The 24,905-nt window shown below is 47.4% G+C and overlaps 1 protein-coding gene across 1 annotated transcript; it reads right to left on the bottom strand.

Moving 5' to 3' along the window:
• Nucleotides 1-522: 522 nt before the first annotated feature.
• On the bottom strand, nucleotides 523-24,905 carry Antxrl (ANTXR like). Its single transcript, XM_034499241.2, has 17 exons — nucleotides 24,658-24,905; nucleotides 23,614-23,685; nucleotides 21,947-22,018; nucleotides 19,805-19,886; nucleotides 19,650-19,683; nucleotides 18,224-18,303; nucleotides 18,077-18,145; nucleotides 17,678-17,754; nucleotides 17,468-17,532; nucleotides 11,005-11,103; nucleotides 9,485-9,554; nucleotides 8,878-8,968; nucleotides 6,852-6,956; nucleotides 5,309-5,347; nucleotides 4,146-4,292; nucleotides 2,317-2,397; nucleotides 523-1,205 (listed from the first exon to the last, which is right to left on the bottom strand). The coding sequence occupies exons 1-17, from the start codon at nucleotides 24,903-24,905 to the stop codon at nucleotides 783-785; spliced, it is 1,854 nt and encodes a 617-aa protein (XP_034355132.1). The 3' UTR covers nucleotides 523-782.

The following is a 24,905-nucleotide window of genomic DNA, read 5'->3' as shown; positions in this document are numbered from 1 at the left end:
CATACCATTTACAAGCCAAGGGGTTGGCATATTTCTACCTGTATTTGCCGTAGAAAAATTCAAGTACAATACCTAGGTATAATGGGGAGCCTAGAAGGCTGCCATTCAATTAACCATCAAGATTTGGTACAACTGGTAAACCATGTCATGACCTTTCTAGAGAGTCTTCAGAAGATCCTGGGACCCCTTGCTATGTCCCCATCTTGGTGTACCTGGTCCCTATGGGATCACACAGCCATGGTGCATGTGCTGGGTGCCTGAATACTCAGCCCTGTTGAAGTCCGATTTAGAGGACATACATGTGAGCTTTGTCTGTCTGATCCAGTAAAGTTCAGAGGCTCTCTTGGGCATGGGGAATACAAGGCACATCTAGAAAGAGAAGTCTTGCTTCCAGAAGAGGCTTTATTTCCTCCCAGAACACATTCAAAATTCAAGAATGTAAGAAATGGAAATCAGGAGTGTGCATCCAGATGAAAAATTCATATATACTTGTCTTTAAAAAAAAAAAAAAGTAGGGAAAGAGATTTAAAGATTGGGAAGGGCTGTTCCACAGAGACCTTTATGGAAGATCCCATTTGTCCCAGCCTTTGCAGATAGACGAAGACAGACTGGTAGGAAGTGGGACCAGGGAGCTTTGTCCTGGTAGGTGCAACATGATCTTACCTCAGACTGTGAACATATCCCTAGGTGTGGAGCTTGCTGGAGTAGCAAACCCGAGCTTTCTCTCTACAATCTGAGACCTGCCGCATGTGTCCAATGCAATAAACAAAAGCCTCTTAAACTTAGAATTTTTGTCCTTTAGAGACTGGGGGATAAGGACGGGTGTAACAAAAGGATTCTAAAGATTGTCGAGTACGGGGAGCGAGCAGAGGCAGCATTCTGGAGGGAGACTTGGTATACCTGGTTGAGTATGGGGATTGTGGGGGCTTGAAAGTGTAGCACTCCTGATTGGGAGGTGAGCACATCTTTGAGCACAGACTCTGTGCAACTGGCAGACTTTCCTGGGTGGTTTGAAAGCGGATCTTTGGGCTGCAGCGTGCCCGTGTGATGTTGAGACACTCCTCATTGGGTTGAAGAACAATCCTTGTGGGGTATGGTGGTTCTGCAAGGTGAAAACAATCCCTATTGGAACAAAGGCAGAGCTTTTGGCGGCAGGAGGCCTGTGAGCAGCTTGGTTTCATGACAGTGAAGCTGGGACATCTTCCCTGGAGGAAGGACAAAAAAAATAAAGGTCACAGAGATGTCACTGGAATTGGGCCAGAAGGCTGAAGTTGCCTGACCTAAGGCAGTAAAGTCAGGACACATCAGGACTCAACTGACAGTGCCAGCCTTGTTGATGCTCCTTTGAATCAAATCAAATCATAATCAACATGGAGTATGTCAAGTCTTAATATAAACTAAAATTGTAATAGGGAAAGCTGAGTATTTATGCAGGAGAAAAGTTCATTTCTGTAGACAAACTACCACAAAAACACTGCTAGGACCACATTGACCAAAGACTACCACAAAGATACCATCAATGGCTCCATAGAAACCCATAACTCAGATGCCTAAAGATACATTGCCTTTTAAATCCCTTACACAAAAGTATGTTTTCAAGGAGACCTACTGATTAATAGTCTATTCAAAGGTAAACTGGTGCCATTGTCAACTTTGTCCTTTAATATTCTTTTATGATTCCTTTGTGGCCAAAGGTTACTTCCCCAAAGTAACTTGTGTGAACCTTCTAATTTAAAGGTTGTGGGAACCTTTAAAGTTTCCCTTTATGCTGTCTCTTTTTATATGTCCACAGCTTGCTATGGGATGTGGGATCCTTATTGCAGGGCCCCGAAACTCACTCATTATTTTTCAGAGAAACTCTCTGATTGTTGGTTAAAGAGCCAGTAAAGTCCCCTTTGACTTGACTGTTTTGAATAAGTTGCCTTAAAGAACCTGGCATCTGCCTTAGGACCATGAAAGATTTTCTACAAGCTGTTTTTAGCATTATCACAACCGTCTTTCTGGTTTCTGTGAACTTACGCTATGTCTGCAAAGACCTCAAAGGACCTCATGATTGCTTGTTTGTGGTGGATTCATTCTTGGCTCTACAGGCCTAATTATTTTGCTTCCTCTGGATAGTTAAGAAATTCTTATTTCCATTTGGTTTGTTTACATATGTCTTTAAATAACTTATGTCACACCACCTCCCTGAAGGGACCTAGAAGTCCCAGTTAACACCCAATACTCAATTAGACTGCAGAACCATAAAACTTAAAAGTTTAAAATATAAAAATAGTGGCCATTCTGTGCCTTAGGGTTTTCCTCTGTCTGGCTCACCTGTGTCTTGGGATGGCACCACACCAATGGCATCTGGTGGCAGCTTGGGTGAAAGTAGTTGCAGCATGTGCCCAGGTTTTCCTGAAAAGCAGATGTGACCATGAGGAAGCAGAATGTCATGGGAGCAGTCCCCAGGGATACTGGATCCAATTACCGAGAACTCTGTCAACACACACACAAGACCACAAAACACATCCTCTCCCAAGAGAGACCAGTTTAAAGACTTGAGTGTCCAGAGTGGTCATTGTAGAACACAGAGAATCCAGGACAGTTGGAGACAAAACAGTGTTTCGAGTGGAAAGCTGTGTCAGGTGCTGGCTTTGGAGAAGTTTGGAGGCTCGACGGGTGTGTGCTGTCGAGCAGAGGCCTCCAGGGGAGCTATGTGTTTTGTGAAGGCTCTGTCTGGGTAGAAGGCCTGGGAAAAGGAAAAAAGCTATGATGTGGGCCGTATTAGTCAAGTAGGCAAGAGGCTCATGTCTCGATAAGGGCCAAGCTAAAGCAGAGGCAGGTGGAGTGGCCTGAAGAACTCAGGCAGGCCTAACTGTAGAGAACCTCATGGTTTCAGCCTTGTAGACCCCTTGGGCTCTATGGAGAGGGTCGGGCAAGCCTCTGGCAGTGACTTGTGTTGGTTTCTCTGTAGCTCACAGGCAGGGACTGGGCAGACAGGGCTCTCAGGAGGAAGTCATGGGCTCATCACAGACAGAGACAGACCAGGGAGGAAGACTACAAAGCCAGGAGGGAAACAGGGCTCTTTCTCTCTTTGCTCTCTTTTTAGGGGCTACGTATTAGGGCCAGGGACTGCTATGTGTCTTCCTCCTTTCTTGGGGTGGCCTGGACCTCCTAGGAGGGCAGCTTCAGATAAATGGCTGTTTGCCTCCTGGGTCTCAACTCCACACAAGAAGCTTGTGATGCTCTTATACACCTCCTGGTCAACTCCCTTCATCCTGTAACTCTTTGCTGTAGGTCTGTGGGCATTAGGACCACTAGATAAGCTCTTTTACTTGTATATGAGAAACCTTGATCTAGGCTGGCCAGGGTCACTGGCATTTGATCAGTTTTCATGAACAGAAGGTAGCTCAGGATTGGTCTTTTCTGGTTTTATTATATCTGACCTTGCATGATACACCCAATACATCTTGGCTTCTTCATTCTCAGACTAAGGGTGGCATCAAAGACACTGTTGGGACTGAGTCAAGTGTACCCTTCCCCCTGGGCTGCCAGCTTGCCAGGCTGAGCTGTTTACCACTAGAGACCGAATAACAAAGGACCTGGGAAGCTGCCTGCATTGGAGACCAGAAGTCTGACACAGGAGTCAAGTTGACTACACCTCCGCCTGTGATTAAGGATGCATACCCCTCACCCATGCTGCTGAGCTGAAGTGCCGAAGAGACTCTTCTTGTGGGGGTGGGGTCTCCCCCTTTTTATTTGATGGTCTTACATTAAACTTTGAGCTTCAATCAGAGAACTTTGTCCTGGCTTCATCTCTTCCCGCCCTTTCCCATCCTCAGCCTCTCTTGCAGGTGAACCCTGTTTAGCTGTTGAAGCTGGTGGCAACAGTCAAGGACATGGGAACTAGAGACTGGCAAGATGGGGCACAGTGGCTACATCCAGAACTGGACACTGTGAAAGAAGGTGGCAAGCAATTGTGTAGCCCTCCGTGCATGCTCTCCTCCAGCCATTGGGGAAAGACAGGGATCCAGGTGTCCCCAGACATAAAATAATACATGTCCTATATCCCTCCCACACTCAGACCTTTGTTGTGATGGTTGGCTGTGCCTGCCCTCCCTAGCCGAGCCTAGAGAGTCACAGCCTGCCCATCCCCCAGTCACCTGCATGCCTCTGTTCCCACAGCCACAGCAGGCAACGATCACAGTGGGGTTTGTGTTAACAGGTACCGGGGCTGGAGGAGGAGCAGGAGAAGGAGCAGGCGCAGAAGCAGATGGTGTTGGTGAAGGAGGGCTCTCTTTTTCTGGCTCCTAGAAGTGAAAAGAACTGGTCTGTGTCTTGTTGCAGCTGCATGGACAGGGCACAGCATCCCTTGCAGAGCATCTACAGTGTGGGGTCAGTTAGCTAACTAAGGCTGTGCAGTGAATGGAAGCCTTCCCTACTGGGGAGGTCAGGCATGAGAAGAATAATCAAAGCCCTTCTGATTTGTAAACATCGAGTTTCCCGAAATGCCAACATCCACTTCAGTGTTCTTGTTTCTCCTGAGGCCACTTTTACTGGCAGAAGCCTAGCCTGGAGGTTGTGCAGAGGGTAGGTGATGTCTGGTCTCCTCCACTTAGCTCTGGCCTTCACCCAGGCAACCTCCCAGGCTACTCTGCAGCCAACACTGTCCCACATAAACAGGGAAGTGGTCCCCAGCACAGGCCCAGGCATAAGCTGTCTTTCCCAGCCTTTCATTGCCTCTTCTGGTCCCCACCCCTAAAGAAGACACAGTCATTTCCTCATCTGGTCCCTGTGCTCACCTGGGGACATCCCTCACAGTTTGGGGTCAGTTAAGATATCCCAGTCTTCCCCAGCCCTGGCTACTCTTAGCAAAGCCCTTGGCCCTTCCAGCAGATGATGAAGTCTAGTATAAAAGAAGGCCAAGGTCTCTGAGCCTGGAGATGGAGACCTGGATTTGACACATGCAGTCCCTATACTAAGAACCCATTCTTGACCTCTGTATTCTACAGAGGGTACTACAGGAGCCACTGAAAGGTACCAGTTCAGTAATAGACGGCTGCATATGCTGGGGCAGTTTGCCAAGATGCTGACTGTGCTACCGAAGCCCTGACTGAGAAATGTTGTGAGTCTGGCAATGGTGTTGTCTGGGTAACATTAATTTGAATCCCATAGCTTTCCCATATTATCTTTGATCTGCATCCCCGCCCCCCGCCCCCCCCCCATTCACCACCAAAGTAGTGAGATAGTCTGGGCTCAGCCTTCATGACACCTCTTGTTAATGTACAGTGTTACCCTCCCCCCATCCCCGCCCTCCCAGGCTTACCTTCTCTGGCTGTGGGGGAGGTGGTGGTGGCTCCTTAGGCTGGAACATGAAACAGACAGAGGTGGACTGGAGTGGGTAGGGTGGGGTCTGCCTTGGTTCTGCAGACAGAGGGGACCCTGGATTGGAGCAGGGACATGGGCAGGGAGAGCATGCCTGGGTGGGTGCCCAGTGCCTGTAGTGATGTGTCCTTTGGCTCTACCTGGCCCAAGGTAGCCACATTTCTGTCTGGTAGGAGGGATCTGAACCAAGGTGCCAGTCCCTGGAGAGGCCCATGGCTGAAGTGCTGCACACCTATCCCAGCCCCACCTGAGGCGGGGCTCACTCTCATCCTTTTCCTTGGCAGAAGCTCTGTCCTTCAGCCACCCCATACCTCCTGTGTCCTCCTTACCGTCTCTCTAGTTTAGTCCCCAGGTTTCTCTGTTCACTGTGCCCCTGGGAGGAAATGGGTCCTGACAGCTCTGTGTTGTATGCTATTTCCAGGGCAACTATCCTGTTCCTTCTCTGGCTCTCTGGAGGGTTCCTTCCATTCTAGTTCGCTGGCTCCTCTGTCTTGTCCTACCCTGTCCCCAGGATGCTAGCTAGTGTCATCTTTGGATCCTGCTTTGCTTTAGCTAAGCCCTGGTTCCATCTCTCGATGACTGGTATTTCATCCTCAATCCTCAATAGTGACTGAAGTCCCTGGTGGGGAAAGATGGCTCTGCTTTGTCTCTGTGCTTCTGCACCCTAGTGTGAGCTGTATATGTTATACCCCCCCGTATATCGTGAATGGAAGAGTAGGTCTGCCCTAGGAGTTCCTAATCTTGCCTGATAGCCATCACAGACACAAGCTGAATTTATCACAGAGAAAGAAGCTTCAGTTGAAAAAAATGCCTCCATGAGATCCAGCTGTAAGACATTTTCTCAATTAGTGATCAAGGGGGGAGGGCTCTTTGTGGGTGGTACCATCCATGGGCTGATAGTCTTAGGTTCTATAAGAAAACAAGCTGAGCAAGCCAGTAAGTAACATCCCTCCCTGGCCTCTGCATCAGCTCCTGCTTCCTGACCTGCTAGAGTTCCAGTCCTCATTTCCTTTGATGATGAACAGCAACGTGAGAGTGTAAGCTGAATAAATCCTTTCCTCCCCAACTTGCTTCTTGGTCATGATGTTTGTGCAGGAATAGAAACCCAGACTAAGACACACAGACACCTTATGAGGTTTGGCCCACATGAACTCTGTGGATGTGTAGCTGATCCACAATTGCCCTGGTCTAAGGGTGTTGAGCTGGCCTCTTTCTGGAGCCAACCTTAGCTTACAGGACAAACATCTCAAACTGAATTTCTATGTCAGCTAGGCTGAAGACTTCCTAGAACCCAGGCTGGTCTAGAGTTTGGGTATTTAGTATTAAAAGTTTGTGCCTCCCCTGGATGATATGGAGACCTTGAAACAGATGGGAACTTGCTATCAGGCTGAATTATAGTGCTGGCATATGACACTGTTCCTTGGAGGGAAGACATGTGTGTGCATGCCAGGGCAAGGGGGTAGGAGTGGGTGGCTGGGATTTACCTTTATGCAAAGCTTCCAAGTGCAGCATAGAAAGAGTAGAGTCACCAGCAAGATTGGCAGGAACATCAGCCAGGTCCAGTTGGATGTAAAGTTGCCTTGTGATTCCTGGTTGGGAGTAGCGCTGACTTTGTCTGGGTCTTTAGTCACTGGCTGGCTGGTTGTATCAATGGTTGTACCTCCCTGTGGCTGATAGTACCAGTGGCTTCTTTCCCTGTGCCCACCCCTTGCTTCCTATTTGTACACATGCTCTTTTCATCCGTCTTGCCTAAACACAAGGGGCTACAGTGGGGTTAGTGGCCCAGGCTGGTCCTCAGAGAGCAGCCTACCTTTCTTCTGTTACCAGCTCAGAATCTATGAGATCTGAACCCAAGATCTTCTATGGTCTGAGAATGGCAGTTCTCACACTGTGGCTTTGGTTATAGTATACTAGGGTATAGGTGATCAGATTTCTGGGAAAGGGCCAGGTGGCTGAGCTACTAAAGAGGTAGGGCCAGGAGATGTGGGTCCATCTTTCAAGACATCAAGATCTTTGTGTCTCCCAGCTCTGCACAAGAAGCTCACCTCTCCTCCCCCCTGAAACTTGAGAGGAACTCAAGAATAGTCACAAGTGGAGACAAAACTCCTCCTCCTGGGCATACTCCTCCCTCCTCCCACCACATTGAACTGGACTCAGGTGCTTGGAAGACAGATGTGGAACTGGAGAGTTAGTACTTGAAGAATAGCACTTTCTTCCTCAGGGGCCCTTGCTGAGCTGAGCTGAGCAGTATACATGTCTGACAGCTTCCTCCTACCACAGTGGGAGAGGATACTCTGCTGATGATAGTAAGCCCACAGAGGGGCATCCAGGGAGAGGGTATGTGGGACCGTGAAAGGATAGCATGGTTTCTGGTCGAGCACTGGCTACAGCAGGTATCCCTGTAAGGGACAGCATACATTTCACCATGCTCCCAGACTCCAGGCTCCTGACAGGAGGCGGAAGACCTCCATTGATCCACACCTTTCAGTCACATAGGGCAATGCCCCTACCCGCCCCTCCACAGGTAGAGGGCATGACTACAGGCTGCAGAGCCTCAAGACAGATCTCCATATTAATGAGATACCTAAAGGCCAGTGGGCGTAGCCAATTAAGCATTTCGTCCCAGACCCTCCTCCTACTCACAAAAGATGTTTGACCTCAGGCCCGCCCTGAGGACACAGGTACAGCTTTATCCACTTTCCGCCATGACAATAAACCTTTTAAAACCATGGACTTCCTCTTCCCCCCCACCCCCCCAGAACTGTGGAGGGGCTTTCAACCAATGAGCCACCACCTAATCTCCCTGTGGAGGACCTCTCTGTGTTCCAGCCACAGAGGCTGCCAACTCAAGCAAGCTAGCCAAGCCAGCCATGACCCAGCCCAGGAGTCTGAGACCAGTTAATCCCCACATGCCTTCTTGCCCAGGGGTCCCCACCCAAGAGCTCTGTCCCCACGGGTCTCAGACCGAGATCTCCCCATGCCTGGAGCAGAGTTCTGTGACTTCTCACAGTCCGACATCTGCCTGGCGCAGCAGCCGTGTGGAGTGAACTCAGTCAAATTCCTGCACATCTGCCCTCTGAGCCCTGGTTCCAGCTGCCTGGGGTGGCAGATGCGGGAACCACAACTCAGCCCAACAGAACCCACACCCATGTGTGGGCACAACAACCCCACAAGGGGACATAGCTGAAGGCTGAGGACACTGTAAATGTCATCAAGAACGTTGTGGGAGGAGTGAGGCCTGAGTAAATTTGGGTCCATATCAGCTGCTGGCTACTGCTGGTGGAAACACTGAATTCCTTGGCCTAGAACATCCATATGAAGGTATTGTGTACCCTACATGTCCTAGACAATCTCTGGCAGAGAGATGCATGCTTGTTCTAGTGGCTCTTCTAGAAACTGCTGCAGACAATCTAACATAGTATTCACTGCTACTTTTGGGCTCCCCCACACCACCTCTTTTGGATTATCTTTTGATCTCTATGTGGATCTGTATCATCTTTGGGAACTTACCCTAGGACTCCAGCAGTTGGTACTGGTTATAATGAGTTTGTTCCCAATGAAGGAGATGCCATTGTTCAGACTGACTTGAAGAGAAACATCCCTAATGCACAGAAAAGAGATTGGATGATGGGAAGAGCCCCAGAGATTCAGTTTGCTCTAGCCATTGCACACATCATTCCTCAGTGTAGTGATGCTGAATTTTTATCGCAGGAACTCCCTGAGAGTGGACAGGTAGGCAGAGAAACTACTCCACAAAGCATAAAGAGTCAACCTCTGTAGGGATGGTGACAGGTACGAACTAGGCTGTCATAAGAAGCCTGCATGTCATATGACCATAGTGGCCAGGAACTGAAGAATCAGGAAGGTATTCAAATGCAGGTTTGAACCCTCAAACCCATCTTCTGCATCCTGCCATGAGCAGAGAGCCTGGGTACTGTGTATTCCTGAATACCACCAGGGTCACTAACTGGGGCATATGGAAAATAAATAGAACCCACATACAGAATTTCTACAGCAGAAGGGACACCCAGATTCTCCACAGGCTGGCAAACACTTCCTTATTCTAATAAACACTGACCACTGGACTCCCATAAGGCCTCCAGTAAGGAGCACTTACTCTCCACTGTGTTGTATCTTTGGTCCAGGACACGTTATACTGTGTTCATTCACATCAGTGGGACTTTCATCTAAAAGAAAATGATACAAGATTATCAATATAGATGTTCTTTCTCCACTGTCAGCCCTGGCTGAGAGGACTGCCTACTTCCCCTTGCCTCTTTTTTTTTTTTGTTCAAGGTCACCTGCCCAGCACTGAACAGCACTCAGCAGGAACGTTAAGCGAGCTCTTGCATCCCGGGGATTTGTTGGGGATTGAGGGGATGAGAGCAAAACTAGAAACACAGGACAGTGTAAAAGTCAGAGTGCAGAGTGCTTTGAGCAGAGGGCGTGGTGGGGCATGCTGTAGGAAGGACAGATGCTCATGTGACTTGCCTCTTCTTTTAGAAGGATGATGTCTTATTTAAAGAAACAGAAGTATTTATACATGAAATGATGCCTTCCCTGGAATTTAATTAAAGATGTTTAGTGATACGAGTGTTAGGGAGCTATACTATGAGGGTTGTGAAGTACTGAGAGTAGGCCGTGGGTGCTTCAAGACCAGGTACACTTCTTGGTATTTGTGTTTGGTGTACCATGTCCACTGAAGTTGATTCTGGGTGAGTTGCTGCTACTTGGGCTAGGAGTGGCCAGGGTATGATCTGATCCTGGGATGATGGGTCTCTGGGAGAAGTGAAAGGCAAATGGCGAGGCACCAAGGCACAATCTACTGGGTTGCTGAAGGGAGTGAGTGAGGAATTGTGGGCCCTGGGAAGAAGTGTGGGCTTTACTGCCAGTGCGATAGATAGGGCTTTACTGTCAGGGGCTAGGAAGGCTCTAGATACAGGTTGGACATGAAGGCAACATGACCTGCTGGTGGACTGGGTACAGGGATAGGATGAAAGCATCAAGAGAGACAGCAAGGTAAGACCCAGGAAGTGGGTGGATACTTGTTTACAGAGCCAGGGAAGGCTCAAAAGAGAATAGAAAATTTTTCTTTCCCTGCTTTGGGAGCCTGAGAAGCATTTTGTAACTGTGACAGAAGAAAACTCTTTGGCACACATTATCTTTCCAGTCCAATGAGCTAGGCAAAAAGCCAAGAGCTAAGCTGGATACACACTAGGTAGGCTTCCAGTTTCCCAATCCCTGGCTTCCTCTCTGTGATGTAATTCTGGACTTCCCCGAAAGGCTTTCCTGCATCTTCTAGACTTAGTCTGGGGTCTGTTGCTCTGTTCTACTTGTAGATTCTGGTATTCAGCTCTCAGGAAGAAAACAGGCTAAATGAATGCTGCAGAGGGAACAGGCCAGTGTCACGCCAGCCTCCAGATGCCTTTGGGAGCTGAAGGGTTTATTCTTTCTCCGTGTTTGTATGAATGGAGAAATGGCTAGGCAAGCTGCTTAGTCCTTTTTCATTGGCCTATGCTGCCTTAGCTCCTCAGTGCCCATTGGACATGGTTAGCAAAAGCAGAAGGCTTGGTTGACTTGGGGGAAATGGTGCTGTGTGGTAATAGTGTACCCCAGAGGTACCAAGGGACTACTTACCAACAACTCTGGAGTCACTGAATGTGAATCTACAAATAACTTGTTTCATGTCGCCTGTATTATTAAACCCATGTCCGCTAATGTTTACTTGATAGGAGTCTGCAAGAACAATATGTACTCATTAGAGCGAGGAAGAGTAGGGTGTCATCTCTCTCTGGTCTCACCTTTCACAGATTGCCATCCTGAAGATGGAATTATCAGGTGCCCTTATGAAACAGCATCAGTGTCTGAACCATCATTTGTGGGACTTGTAGGGGAGGCAAATCCTCATCTGGTGTCACTGAGCTTCCATGCCAGGAGGGGGCTTGCATAGTCTTACTGTGATCCCTGACCCAACAAGTCCAAAGTCTGTGAGAGAGTCCCAGCCTGTTCCAAGCTAGATCAACTCAGCTGAAACCATCCTGCTCTGAGACCTCATGCACTCCTTAATCAATATGGCCGCAGCCAGGGCCTTCTTTCCACAGTGGAGGGGCTAGCTCCCTACTTGATACTATTGAGAATGGAGAACATCAGTTCTTTCCTGTGATTCTATGGTGTGGAAATACAGACCTCAGGAGCAAGGACTGAGACATAGAGAATAGGTCCAGTCCCTGGCCCACCTCAGAGAGTCCCTCATGGGAGCTGGACCATTTCAGACACAGGGCCAGAGGCCAGCACCTCCTTCTTCATCCTCACCCATCTTGCTCATCCCTGTGTGGTTTAGCAAAGTCTTCTATAATATCAGTGGAACAGCTCCCTGTCACTGACACCAATATAGAAGGGACACAGAGATGACAGCTGGCAGGTGGTTCTATGAGCAGGGTCCATCATTTGTGTACATAGCTGCCTAGGGGCCCAGGTCTTGCTCATTCCTGCCTCCCACACATTTCAGATGCTTCAGGGTAGTAGATCAAGGACTCCCTTTACAAGGTTCCTCCTAGGGCTCTGTAGCACACAGTTGACTTTGGTGCAATTTCAAGCAAACAGCTAATTTTGCTTCATTTGGGGTACAGGCAGCTTTGGGCTTCCCTGGAAGTGACAGTCCTCCTTCTTCTTCCTCTTCCTCTTCTTCTCCTATTCCTTTTTCTTTTTTAAACTATAAAGTCTGCTTTAATGAAGTTGTCTCTGAGTCCACAATAGGTACAATTTAAAATTTTGATTTTGTGATTATTTTTAATTAATTAATTAACTTCCCAACTGCATTTTTTTATTCCTCTTCTCCTCCCAGTCCTTCCCCACCATCCCCGCCACATCTATTTCTTCTCTACTACATTTTAGAAAAGGGGAGGCCTTCCATAAATACCAACCAGCCTTGGTTGCATATCAAGTTGCAGTAAGACCTGGCTCACCTTCTCCTACTGTAGTTAGACAAGGCAGTCCAGTTAGGGATGGAAAGGCAGGCAGCAGAGTCACTAACAGACCCTGCTCCCACTTTAGGCATCTCACATGAAGACCCAGCTGTACAACTGTAACCTATGTGCGGGAGGCCTAGGTTTGTCCCACACAGGCTTCCTGGTAGGCAGTTTAGTCCCTATGGGCCCAGGTTAGTTGATTCTGTAGGTTTTCTTGTGGATGACAGGCCTGGTTAGTACTTGGACGGTTGACAGGTATTCTTATGTGGCAGCTTTGCACAAGATGGCCAACAGTTTAACAGGTCAGTGGCTAAGCTGATGTCTGGAGGCACTTGTCACCTTGGTTTAGCCACAGCAAGGGAAGAGTGACAACTCGTGTTTTTACCTGGGCTTTGTCACAGTTGTCCAGACACCAAGGCCTGTGTGCTCCAAAACAGTCAGAGAAAATCAGGTGGGCCGTACAGCTGGGTGCTGTTTGCTTTTGGTTTTAACCAAGAAGCACCTCTCTCTTCATCCCTCAGCACAGTAGGCTTTGGACTCTTCCACAACACGGGGAGGGGCAGGAGCAGCCTAGAGCTAATGACTAGGATGCAATTATCAGGGCCAGCTTCTGCGTCCAGATGTCTGCTAGCCTCTAGATGCTACATCTACCACCACACAGCCCCAGTTTATTTCTGTCCACCAGAGAACACACTGCAACTCCAGCATACATGGTGGCACTTTGCCTCACATGGGTGCTGAGGGGAGCACAGTTCAGTGCAAGCACAGTCCTGTCTTCTCAAGCCTGGAGCCTTGGGCTCTCATTGAAGACTATGGAGGTCAGGACTTAGGCTGACTGGCAGGCAGAGGAAGACCTAGCTGTTCCCAGTGGGATAAAGAGATTCAGGGCTTCCTCTATCTCTTTCTGCAGGGTACAATTCTAGCTATACGGGACAAGTCTGCATGCAGGTACTGACAAAGAAAGACATCCCTCCTTCAGAAACAGACATGTGTGTCTTTGGCACACTGATGTAGGAAGTGTATGATAGACAGAGACCATCCTTCTCAGTTCTGGTCCTGGAGGTCAGGAGTTGGCCCTGACAATGCTGGGGTGAAGTAAGCAAGCCTGTCTTTGTGGATACTTTGCCAGGCGTGGGTGTTTCCTTCTTGTTTCCAGGAGCAACACAGATGCCCACTGTGCCCAACGGTTCATTTTCACCTGTGTACATGATCTCCCACTTTTCTGAAGTGGAAACTGCGGTTTTTTCCACTTCTATTGCTCTTGGTCTTTCTAGCAAAGTCGAGGTGTACTGGACATACTGGCTGCTCCATACCATTTTCTAGGGTTTCCTTGAGGGTTTTGAAAATACCTTCTTCCTAGTCTTATAATGACACCTTTTGTTTTGAGATAAACAGGTAGTAATTGCATGGACATCCCAATATTATCACAGTATGTACCTTCCACGTGTACATGATACTATACCTAAAGCATAGTCACTGCATATATGCTCATCACCTACATACACACAGCATCTTCATAGACACACATACATCACATGCACATACTGTATGTACTGTGTACCACACACATACTAACTATAATGCATATTATAAACTACACATGCATGCATACTGTCTATGGCATATGTAACCATAAACTATAAACACACAAACACCATGTTCCCTTTAGAAATACTACATAGTTAATCACATATATTATGTGTAACACACACACACACACACACACACACCAAATTCTTTATTACCACATATATATTCACAAATGGACACATTCTATGCCCCACACTAAGCAACACACATAATTTACTTCATAATCACAGTTGTAAAAGTACCACAGATATCATATATACTACTCTGATATACCAGACAACAGAAATGCATGACATAAATCTAATAAATATATGCTAGACACCACATGCCACATTAAAACTCATACATGTAGCACATGCCATATAAAGACATGTGGTATAGATGAATTATCTACCCTCCACGCCATAATACTTCACACCTCAGAACCCCACACCAACATACAAAGCACAATTACATATCAGACTTTCTCCTCCCATGTGTATTTGAGCCACTCCCCCCACAGCCCTCCCAGAGTCCTATCATATCACATATATCATACCATACCATCCACATGGCTCACATACATCCCACAGCCCCCCCCAGGCCTATCATATCACATATATCATACCATACCATACACATGGCTCACAAAGACACCTCTACCAGGCAGTCCAAAACCACCACCTATACCATAAATATTAACTTCCCTCATATTAAACCACACATGTACCCTCCTTCTCATAATATTCCCCCAAGACACACATACATATAAACCTTACCACAGGAGTATTGCATTTAGATTTTCTACCTATAGTTAGGTCTCAAACCCAGGTCAAAAGGCAGAGATGCCTATTAACATATCAAAGTGGAGGCTGGCCACTAGGTTCTCCCAGCATCCCTCAGTCCCTACCTGTTACAGGGTATGGGTGACATACTCTGCTCCTTACCCTAAGCTTCTCCAGCCTAGGAGCTAGGCTGTCCTTTCCCTCCCCAGATGCCCTTTTCTATATAATCCAACCATTTTGGTTACATGGCCCTTTCTTTGGCCTTTGCCTTCCCGGGCTCTTGGTCTGGCCCTTTCCTCTTCCCTCACATGGCTCAGCTCAGTCTGGTCATGTTCGCTTTGGACTCTCCCAGATGTCCCTGCCTCTGACTGTGCTTTCCCTTTTATATACAATAAACTTTCTCCCCTGCCATTCCTAGGAGCAGTCATCTCCTTTTTTTTTTAACCCACCTACAAAACATACACAGCACACACAGGACGTATGCTTTATACAAACTACTTCAACTCAATTTCCATATTTATACTATAAAAAAATAACCACACGTACACATCTATTCATCATATACATGCATACCATCTATATCACCAACATATCACATGCACATACAATCCAAATTTTCTACACACATTTCTATATAGAAACACATGTGCACAGACCACCCTCAGTGTATAAATGTATCAATTACTTTCTCATTACTGTACAAAGTGTCTCAAACAAGCAACTTAGGGAAGAAGGGGTTATTTTGACTCACAGTTAGAGGGTACAGGCCATCCTGGAAATCTAGCCTGCGTCAGCTCCTCCTGGAAGCATTGGGTTCAAAGGGCTTACGTAGCTTTGCCCTTCAGCAGACAGCTTCTGATTCCTTCAGCACACATAGCCTCTCTTTGGTCAACTCCTCAATATTCCTACAGCTTGCTTCAACGGATGTTTTATGGTTCTAGCATCCATAAGGTGCTGGGGTCTCCAATGCAACATAAGCTTCACTCGCACAGTTTCAAACAAAGGTCTGTTAGGGTCTTTTCTCTCTGGTACTCCAATCCTGCTACAAATTAGGTAGCCCAAAGAATTCTCAGAAGTCCCCATTATCTCCTCAATCTTGCATCTTGTGTGTCCACCAAACCAGTACCACTGTCAAGTTCTGCTGTCAGCTTGAGATGAAGTTGGGTCCCTTTTGGGACAAAGCTGTAGTGGCATCTATATGTCCTGGTTGCTGAATCTGAGAAAACATTTCCCTAGAAAGTTCTTTTTGAACTGGTAATCCCTTCTGAGTTCAGGCTCTTTAAAATTTTTTTTTTTTCATTTCAAAAGGTGGACCAGATTATAGGTGGTTCTGGTGGTGCTGGTGGTGCTGGTGGTGCTGGTGGTGCTGGTGGTGCTGGTGGTGCTGGTGGTGCTGCTGCTGGTGGCGGTGGTGGTGGTCATTGTCATTGTCTTCATGGTGGTGGGGTCTTGCCCTCAGGGCCCCTTCACTATTGTCCTTGTTCTGATCAGACTTCTCTTGAACAATGTTAAAGACTTTAAAAAATTACAGGTACTTTCTCAGTACTAGCTTTTTTACAACCTTAAAATTTCCCCTTATCTTGTCAAATACCACATTTTTTCTCTTTTTATCATTTTTGTTCTCGTGGTTCTCTGTCGTAGACCTGGTTAACAGTGAGAAATTACCATGACACTCCCTGGGTGCTACTTTGTGTCTTGAGATTTCTTCTGTCAATGAAATTAGTCCTTGAAGTTTGAACACAGCTTTATTTAAGATCTCGGGACCCAAGCACAAGACAGCCACATTTCCTGCCAGAATACGACGTGTGTGGGCTCTACTCAGGTTCCTGATGGACTCCTTAAAGGCCTCCTCTGTAAATGTTTCCCTTGGCATACTGGTTTTCCAAACTCCCATTAGAACAGCCTATTGAGCTCTGCTTAGAGCCTTCTCGGGCTTTTCTGTCTCCAAGTTCCAAACCTTTGTTCATTTTCTTTCCTGCCAACTAGTTTCAAAGACTAAGAATGCCATAGAACTTTTTAACAATCTTAATCCTGATACCAGTTTTCTGTATTACTTTTCTTGTTGCTGTGACAAGCTGTCAGACAAAACAAACTCAAAGGGCGGGCTTATTTTAGTTCCCAGTTTTAAGAGTTCAGTCCAGGCATAGGTGGGTGAGGAAGTCCTTGGTCCAGTGAAGGCTGGACGCCCCAGTGTGAGGGAAATCGTGGGTGGGAAGGTGGGAGTGGGAGGGTGGTGGGGACATATCCTCATAGAAGCAGGAGGAGGGGGATGGGATAGGGGGTTCCTGGGTGGGGGCAAAGGTGATTACATCTGAAATGTAAATAAAATATCCAATAAAAATAAGAGTTCAGTCCATCATGTATGGGAAGAAGTCATGTTGGTGGGAACTTGAAGCATTTGGTTACCTTACTACATTGTTGTGAGGAGCAGAGAGATGGCTGCTGGTGAACAGCACATTTTCTTTTTATTCACTCAGCTTGGGATGTCTGGCCATTGAATTAGGCGGCCTATATTTAGAGTAGTTTTCCCCCACTTCAATGAAGCCAGTCTAGAAACTTGCTCATGGCCACTCTAAGAGGTTTGCTTTCTAGGTAATTTTAGACTTCGTCAAGTGGATGATCAATAGTCCTTGTCAAAATACACAGGTCATGTCTATCACACATGTTATGGAAACACCACACACAGGCTGTACATCCCCCATGCAAACTTCACACTTGCATGCGGTTGTATACTTGCTTTTGAGTTATTCCACCTGCCCATGACCTCTTTGTTCTTACCTTTTGCACACACGAAGGTAGGCTGCACGGAGAGTATTTCAGTACAGGACTTGGAAGTAAGCGGAGAGAGAGAGAGAGAGCGAGAGAGAGAGAGAGAGAGAGAGCGAGAGAGAGAGCGAGAGAGAGAGAGAGAGAGATGAGCTGGATAGTAGGCTTTAGGGAATGCAGACAGTGTTTCCACAGTCTTCCACATCCCACATACTCACTGGGTCAACGACACTCTCCAGAGCATCAAACCCGTTGTCCACCCCAAAACAGTGATCTGGGTTGCCTGCAATATTCACCAACTATGATAGGAGAAAAAGAATTCATTTGAACCTCAGAGCCAGGAATTAGAAGTGTGATGCAACATGTTCCCAGTCTTGTGACAGGAACTGTTGTTCTGGGGCCATAGTGATATTAGGGCACTTCACTCACTGACTTTCATTTAGAGCCCAGACTTAAGGAAGGGAAACTCTCTGGCCCACTCTGTGTAAGGGCTTGGCTTATTTCATTCTAACCCTTGGGTAGGTGAAAATCCCACCCTTTGGGTATTGTAGAGATGGCTTTACAATCTTGCTCTAGTAGGATACTCAGGGGCACTGCACTTGGTCACCTGGTCTGAAGTACCTGTGGTTTGCTATACATAAAAACACCCACGGTGTAAATGATTGCTCCCATTTTCCGGGCTTTTCTGGCCTAAAAAGAAAGAAGATACTGAAAATAAATCCTCCAAATACCAGAGGCAAAGTGCTGACACATGTGGGCTGAACTCACCTCTTCCATACTGTCTTGAAATGGCTTTAACAGTAATAGCCCATCAGTCAGAGCAACAATCACGCTGATGACATTGCGGCCTACAGAAGAAACAAGTGGATAGGGTGGGTGGGGAAGACTGTGGGGATTGATTAGTGGGTGAGGCTGCAGGTTCAGCATTGTCCTCTGTGGTAAAGTTGGTTGTTCCTCAGTCCTTGGTCTCAAAGTGAAAAGAAGGCTTTCTTTATTATCTAGTCTACAGATTAGGAGCCAGAGGGGTTTGGAACCCTACCAGCAGGCCTGGCCTCTCCTTCCCTTGCTATGGAACCTCTGTCCTAAAGGCAGTCTAGTTATTAAGCCATAAGCCCAGCCTCTCCCTGGGCAGGTGGGGGAGCAAGGAGGGTTTTCCTTGCTGAGGATGCCCCAGTGAGACAGGTTGAGTCTGGGGCCAGCTTTAGGCATATCCTTGGGAACAACTTATTAGGAACAGGAAGCCCAGCAAGTCAAGACCTGTAATGAGCATAGTAGGAAAAAAAATGCCATTTAGACATGTAAAAAATAGCTTAGTCAGGATCCCCACCACACCCAAGGCTGCACCTGATAACCAGAACTCAGTGTTGTCACTCACCCAAGACAACCAGACACAGTCCTAGAACCCCATGATGCCCACTGGACAGTATATAAGCAGAGACCAAGAGGATTGCTTTGTTCTGCACATCTGGAGAGATGCCACCTTGATTTGCCCTGTGACTAAAGAGTCTCCTCCAGGATCCTAACCCTGGATCCTAACTGGATATGACCTTCAGCTAAGATATAATCATACAGGTGAGCAGCTTTGGGGGGATAGGCTGAGATCGATGTTAGGAATTCAGCATGTGAACTTTATGTGATGACCCTCAGCATAATAATATATAACTTGCGTTAACGATGCATATCTACCTTCTTGCTCACTGCAAGACCACAAGTCAGAAAGCCTTAGGCAGGGGACTCAATAACATCTTGTCAAATCTCCCCACTGGAGTCTACATATTTCAGACATGTACTAAAAGGCCTGTAGTCCACAGGGACACAGGTCTTGACTGGACATGGTTGATTCATGAGCTTAGGAAGCTGACCAAACAAAGAAAGAGGTAGAAGAGGAGAGTTGAGAGCCAGAAGAAAACTAAGCCCTGCACAGGGTCCTCAGTCTGCTAGCCCCTTGTGCTTTCTATTCACCAGCATGATCTGTAGGCCAAGGACCAGTGAGAACAAAGCCTACACCTGACCACATGCAGCGTCTGGGGCCCTCAGAAGCATCCCAAGTGGGGTGCTGTGTTCAGAGGGTCCTGCAGTGCAGGGAGAGGAGCACTGGCTTCAAGAGTCAGACTTGAAGAGGTCCAAGATCTGCACAAAGACCCAGCAGGGAGGTCAGTTCTGTGGGTTCTGCCTCGCTGAAGGTACAGCTCACCTCTCTTGGCGGATTTTCGGATCTGTTCGTTTGCCTGGCAAAAAATGAAAACAAACAAACAAACACAAAAAACAAAACAACAAAAGAGACCAATGGTGACACAGGGAGATGACCCCAGAGGTACCCTAGACTGAGCCCGCTGTCGGTGTCTGTACCTTTCTAAGTCCTTTCTGCATGTGTGTGAGTCCTTGAGGCTCTATGTCCTTAAGCACGCGAAGACTCTTATGAATTTCGTTTCTAGAGAGAATAAAAAAGAAAGGTGGCATGGGAGCTATCAACAGTGGCAAGACATCCTCAAGTCATCCTGTGGCCTTGCTCACTGTGCAGACCACATGGCTGAGAGAGGGCACCAGATAAGAGGTATTGTCTTTCCCTTCTGAGTTGGACCTTTCTCTGTCCCTGATAGGACCCAGGGGGATGTTTTGGTTTTCTTTGAGTTTATTTATATTATGGGGAACCTTGGAAATTTGGACAGAGACCTTGCCTATTAACTCCTTGGAGAACAACAACCTGGAATATGCACTTAAACTAGGGATTACCAGGGGGTATCCACATTCTAAATGGGCAAAGTAATGCCAAAGTCACTCTCCTGGGCAGTTTGTTATTCACTGGGTAGGGCTGAAGGGCCATGTAAGCCTGCTGAGCTACTGACCAGTACCTATCCCCACTGTCACAGAGCTCTCTCTGGCTTGACTCCCTTCCCTCTAGTCTGTTAAAGGCAACAGCCAGACTACTTAGATATGAGCCCAACTGTGGATTCCTCAGCGAGTCAGGCCTTCAGGGATGTCCATGAGGCATCTGTGTTGCTCCCTAGGCTAGAGGCAACATGGCCTGTCAGAACACACTGAGGCAGGCAGGGTGGGGCCTGATGGTCATTCTAGGACAAGAAAGGTGGGTATGAGGTTCAGAATAATCCAATGTGAGAAGGCTAAGCAAGCATAGCAAGGTGATCAACAATAGACTCAAAGGTGGCTTCCTGTTGGGGAACAGAGGACTTACCAGGGTTGAGCTTTGAGAGACCCATGCCTGGCCCAGGTATACCCCACTAGAAAATGAGATGATAATGTTCAGCATGCCCAATGGGGGTCAAACTAGGGATTTCCAACTCCATTTCTGCCTTCCTCTGTTCGTCAGCACAACCCAGTCCAGGTCTCCCCATTGTATAGCTTAACCCAGCTCTTTCTCTCTTTCCTACCCCTAGCTTTCTCCCGTCTCAGCACCTACTCCTCTATCTGGCCCTAGAATTTATCCTTCTGCTTGGTCTAGCCAACTGTCTTCTACAATGTTTATCCCAACCCTCCACCCAGCCCAGACTCAATTCCTCCCTTTAGCCCAGGACAACCCCTTGCCCTGCTCAGCCTCTCCAATGCTCTGTTGCTACTCTGTACTCCCTACCAGAGTCACCCTCAGGAATTCTCTCTGCCCCTCGAATCTAATCAAGTCTATCAAAAAACAAGTCACAAGAGTACACTACACCAAGGCCTTGCCTGCATCCTTGGGAGCCAGTCTCTTCCTGTCCAAACTCCCAGATGGACCTCGGGTGCTATGTCCATAAATTTTGAGACTCTTGTCTACTCTCTGAGCCTGGCTGGTCTCCCTCACTCCCTGCTCCTGCTTTTTCTCTAGGATGGAGGACAGAGGGTTTTCACACACCCAGATACCCCAATCCTAAATATCTCATACCTCATTCCATTTCTCTAACTCAGGATGGGGTCTCTGGAAGAGCACCCAAAGTTGACCTTTCCTCCCTCTCAGTCAAAAGCCCCAGCTTCATACCTCTTGGATTCTGGGCACAGTTGGGCCACCTCTCTTTGTGGCTACCTGTTCCCATACCTTCCTGTATGGTGACTCAGTACAGGTGACTCATGTCCCATCATGAGGCTTCCTTACTTATGATCACAGGGGCCCAGTGTGACTTCCCTATACTCCACTACTTCCCTCAGGGTTTCCCTGCCCCACTTTTCTAAGCAGAGAATGAATTGGTCACAGCAGACCACACACAGGCCATTATTCTAAAAGTACTGAGATACATACCTCACCTGGGTTTCATCTGTTATTATGGACAGAATGTAGGTAAGACTCAGGAGTGGAGAACTTCTAGAAGCATCAGGTCCATTCTGCTTAAGTACAGGCTCAAGGGTGTTAGTAAACTCAGGCTGGAGGTCAATTTGGGTACATAAATCCCCTAGTAAGGGCAATGCTAGACCTTAGAGGTCTCTACAAGCCCTTTGTTTCCTCAAGATCCCTGTATCCTGGCCACTAGGCTAGCCTCAGGATTTGGAGCAACACCTACCTACCTGTCTGAGGTGAGTGGCAGGATAACTTCAGCCTCTGTTGAGTAGGTAATGATGGAGAGCCGCATGTTAGGGCTGGGAACAAAGCACAACCACTGAGAAGCCAACACACAAGATCATCAACCTGCCAGGGAGCAGACAAGCACCAAGTCCCTGCTCCCACCCACCCCATCTCTTTTGCACTGAGGATATTCAGATGTAAGGTCTTAAGGTGAAATTGACAAAGGATTCTAAAGCCCATGGAGATACGTGGGTCCACAGAAGAGTGTCACAACCTTGATCCATCCCATGCTTTATCTCTCTTTTATCCCCCCAGACCCCCTTTCTCTTACATATGTACACACACTCACATCTGAATAGGCAAAGAGGCTCCCACACATCCCAGTGGGGTCATCCTCATCCCTGGACCCTGATATCAAATTCTTTGCATCTGTAGCCACTGTCTTTGTTAGGGTTTTATTGCTGTGAACAGACACTATGACCAAGGCAAGTCTTATAAAGGACAACATTTAATTGTGGCTGGCTTACAGGTTCAGAGGCTCAGACCATTATCATCAAGGTGGGAGTATGGCAGCATCTAGGCAGGCATGATGCAGGCAGAGCTGAGAGTTCTGCATCTTCATCTGAAGGCTGCTAGTGGAAGACTGACTTCCAGGCAGCTAGGATGAGGGTCTCAAGCCCACATCCACAGTGACACACCTACTCCAACAAGGCCACATCTCCAAATAGTGCCACTACCTGGGCCAAGCATATACAACCCATCACATCTACCTTTCTCCACCCTCCAACTTAAGAGAGATTCTCTCTCTCTCTCTCTCTCTCTCTCTCTCTCTCTCTCTCTCTCTCTCTCTCTCTCTCTCAGAAGCTCTTCATATACACTCCTCCCCTTTCCTTCTCTTACTATGGCTCAAAGTAGGAAATCAGATCCCCTTGGCTTAGCATGAGGTCTACTATGGCTTTGTCCCCATCCCACCCATGGTCGTCTTTTAGCCTTTCCTGAGTTACCTTGACTCCCTCGTCTGAGGGAATCACCCATTTACAGGAGTTAACTGTTATAGTTTGAATTGAAAACATCCCTCACAGTCTCATGCTTTGGGCATTTGTTCTCCATTTGATGACACTCTTTTGTGTGGCTGTAGAATGTTTAGATGGTATTTAGCTGCTTGAAGATCGTCAAGTGCAGACACATTAATAGTTGTAGCCTGGTCCCTGTCCCTGTTGTTCACTTTCTTCTTAGTGTACCATGGTGTGAATAGCCTTGACCACATGCTTCTCTTGCCAGGCCTGTGAAGAATGGACTGAAACCCTCTCTGAACCTGTGAGCCATGGATACCTTTCTTAAATTATGTCTGATAAGAATTGTGGTCGCAGTAATGTTACACCCAGCCCCATTCACTTTCTAGCCTTGAGGACTCAGTTCACATACAGTTTCTCTAAGACCCTGAAACCTTTCTCTGAGAGTTTTTGCTTTTTTACTCCTCTGGCCCTGAATATCCTGTACTAAGTGTCCATCACCACACAGTGTCCCCCACTCTGTTAGCACATCAGTCTGGGTCTATGCTCTCTCTATGAGAGAATCTCATGCCCATCAAATCTAGGACAGCCTCTCTGTCTGTCAGAGAGATACTCCCTAGAAGCCCAGAGGAGACTATTGTCAGAAGAAGCCATACTTTGTGAATTTCTTCACCACACCCTCTGCAAATGAATAAATGTAGATCCAGTTGTCTGCCACACTGCCCGATCTGAAGACAAAGGAGAGATATGTCAAGGGATAACACAGCTTTGTCAGGCAGGGAGGGGTAGTATCAGCCTCTCTAGTCTTTTATCAGAATTTTTAGCAACCTTGTTAATTGCTGCAGACCACGATGAATCATCAGGAGAGGTGAGTTTCCTCAGGGCCAGTAGTGAACAGAAAGTAGCTAAAACAATTTCATCTACTGGGACTGTGGGGTCCCAAGTAGGACTCACTGGGTCATTATGAAACAAACTGCCATGAAATTGGAAAAGGAGATTGAGAGGGGATTAATAGGGGTGGGAGGCAACTAGCAATGAAATGATAAAAACGCATGTCATACATGCATAAAAATAAAAAAAATTCAGACAAGTCAAATGGCTAAAGTCAGGAGATCAGTGTGAATGTGATCTCTAGTTTATAGAAATTTAGAGCACACTACAAATTTCTGTAAGCCAAGAAACTAGATACTTAGATGGGACAGTGCAGAAGCTCTGAGGCCCTCTGAGGTTCAAGTCCAGTCCCTATTCCCTCCCTTGACAGCTAAGAAGGGTCTACAGGCCAGGCCAGCTTGCCTACCACACTGAGGAAAAACAGGATCTTCCTAGGGTTCTTCTTGAGTTGGGAGAGAGAAGCTGAACCCTATGGCTGTAAACAAAAGCTGCTCTGGACAGCAAGGCTGGGAGAGTGCCCACAGTGTCAGGGGTGACCTCTGCAGAGTCACCCTGTGGGTAGTTTACATGAGTGAAAAGGTACTTCCCAGTAGACCCTGGGCCTAATGGCCATGATGACCAGATCAGAGTCAAGGCAATGGGGCCAGAGCCCTCCAGAAGGCCAGTTGGTGTCCCCGCATTCAGGAAGTAAGTCATTGATGGAAGCCTACTCCCTGAAGTCTGATCACAATGACCTTGCCTGCCTGCCGAGTATGACCTACCACTGACGATCAAGGGCTATCTAGAGAGAGTGCAGGAAGGCAACTCACTTGTCCAGGATGAGGTAGAGGTCGACAGCACCCTGACAATCATCTCCTGATTGACCCTGGGGCACGCTTTGTCTCATTTGTTCCATCTGGCGATGGTGGGGACTTATGAAACCCTTGCTCAGTCGGTGGAATAGTTTCCAGCCAGGACCATGGTATCGGAGGCTCCCACCTTTAAAAGTGGGAGGAAGCAACAGGAGCAGGAGCAGAAAGAGTGCCGAGTAAGGCATGTAGGGACTGTGGCTTGTCAT

This window comes from Arvicanthis niloticus, chromosome 3, assembly GCF_011762505.2.
Source record: "Arvicanthis niloticus isolate mArvNil1 chromosome 3, mArvNil1.pat.X, whole genome shotgun sequence".
NCBI classification, from domain to species: Eukaryota; Metazoa; Chordata; class Mammalia; order Rodentia; family Muridae; genus Arvicanthis; species Arvicanthis niloticus.
Note: the sequence above shows the minus strand (reverse complement) of the source record. Positions and strands in the feature narration are given on the sequence as shown.

What these genes read in the sequence shown, in the direction of transcription:
- Antxrl (XM_034499241.2), bottom strand. Translation starts at nt 24,905, where the DNA reads ATGACAAGCCACAGTCCCTACATGCCTTACTCGGCACTCTTTCTGCTC. An exon ending in TTATGTATAGCAAACCACAG is followed by an intron (nt 17,755 to 18,076) that starts GTACTTCAGACC and finishes CTCCTATCATAG; the next exon opens with TTGGTGAATATTGCAGGCAA. An exon ending in CCAACTGCTGGAGTCCTAGG is followed by an intron (nt 6,957 to 8,877) that starts GTAAGTTCCCAA and finishes ACTCCCAACCAG; the next exon opens with GAATCACAAGGCAACTTTAC.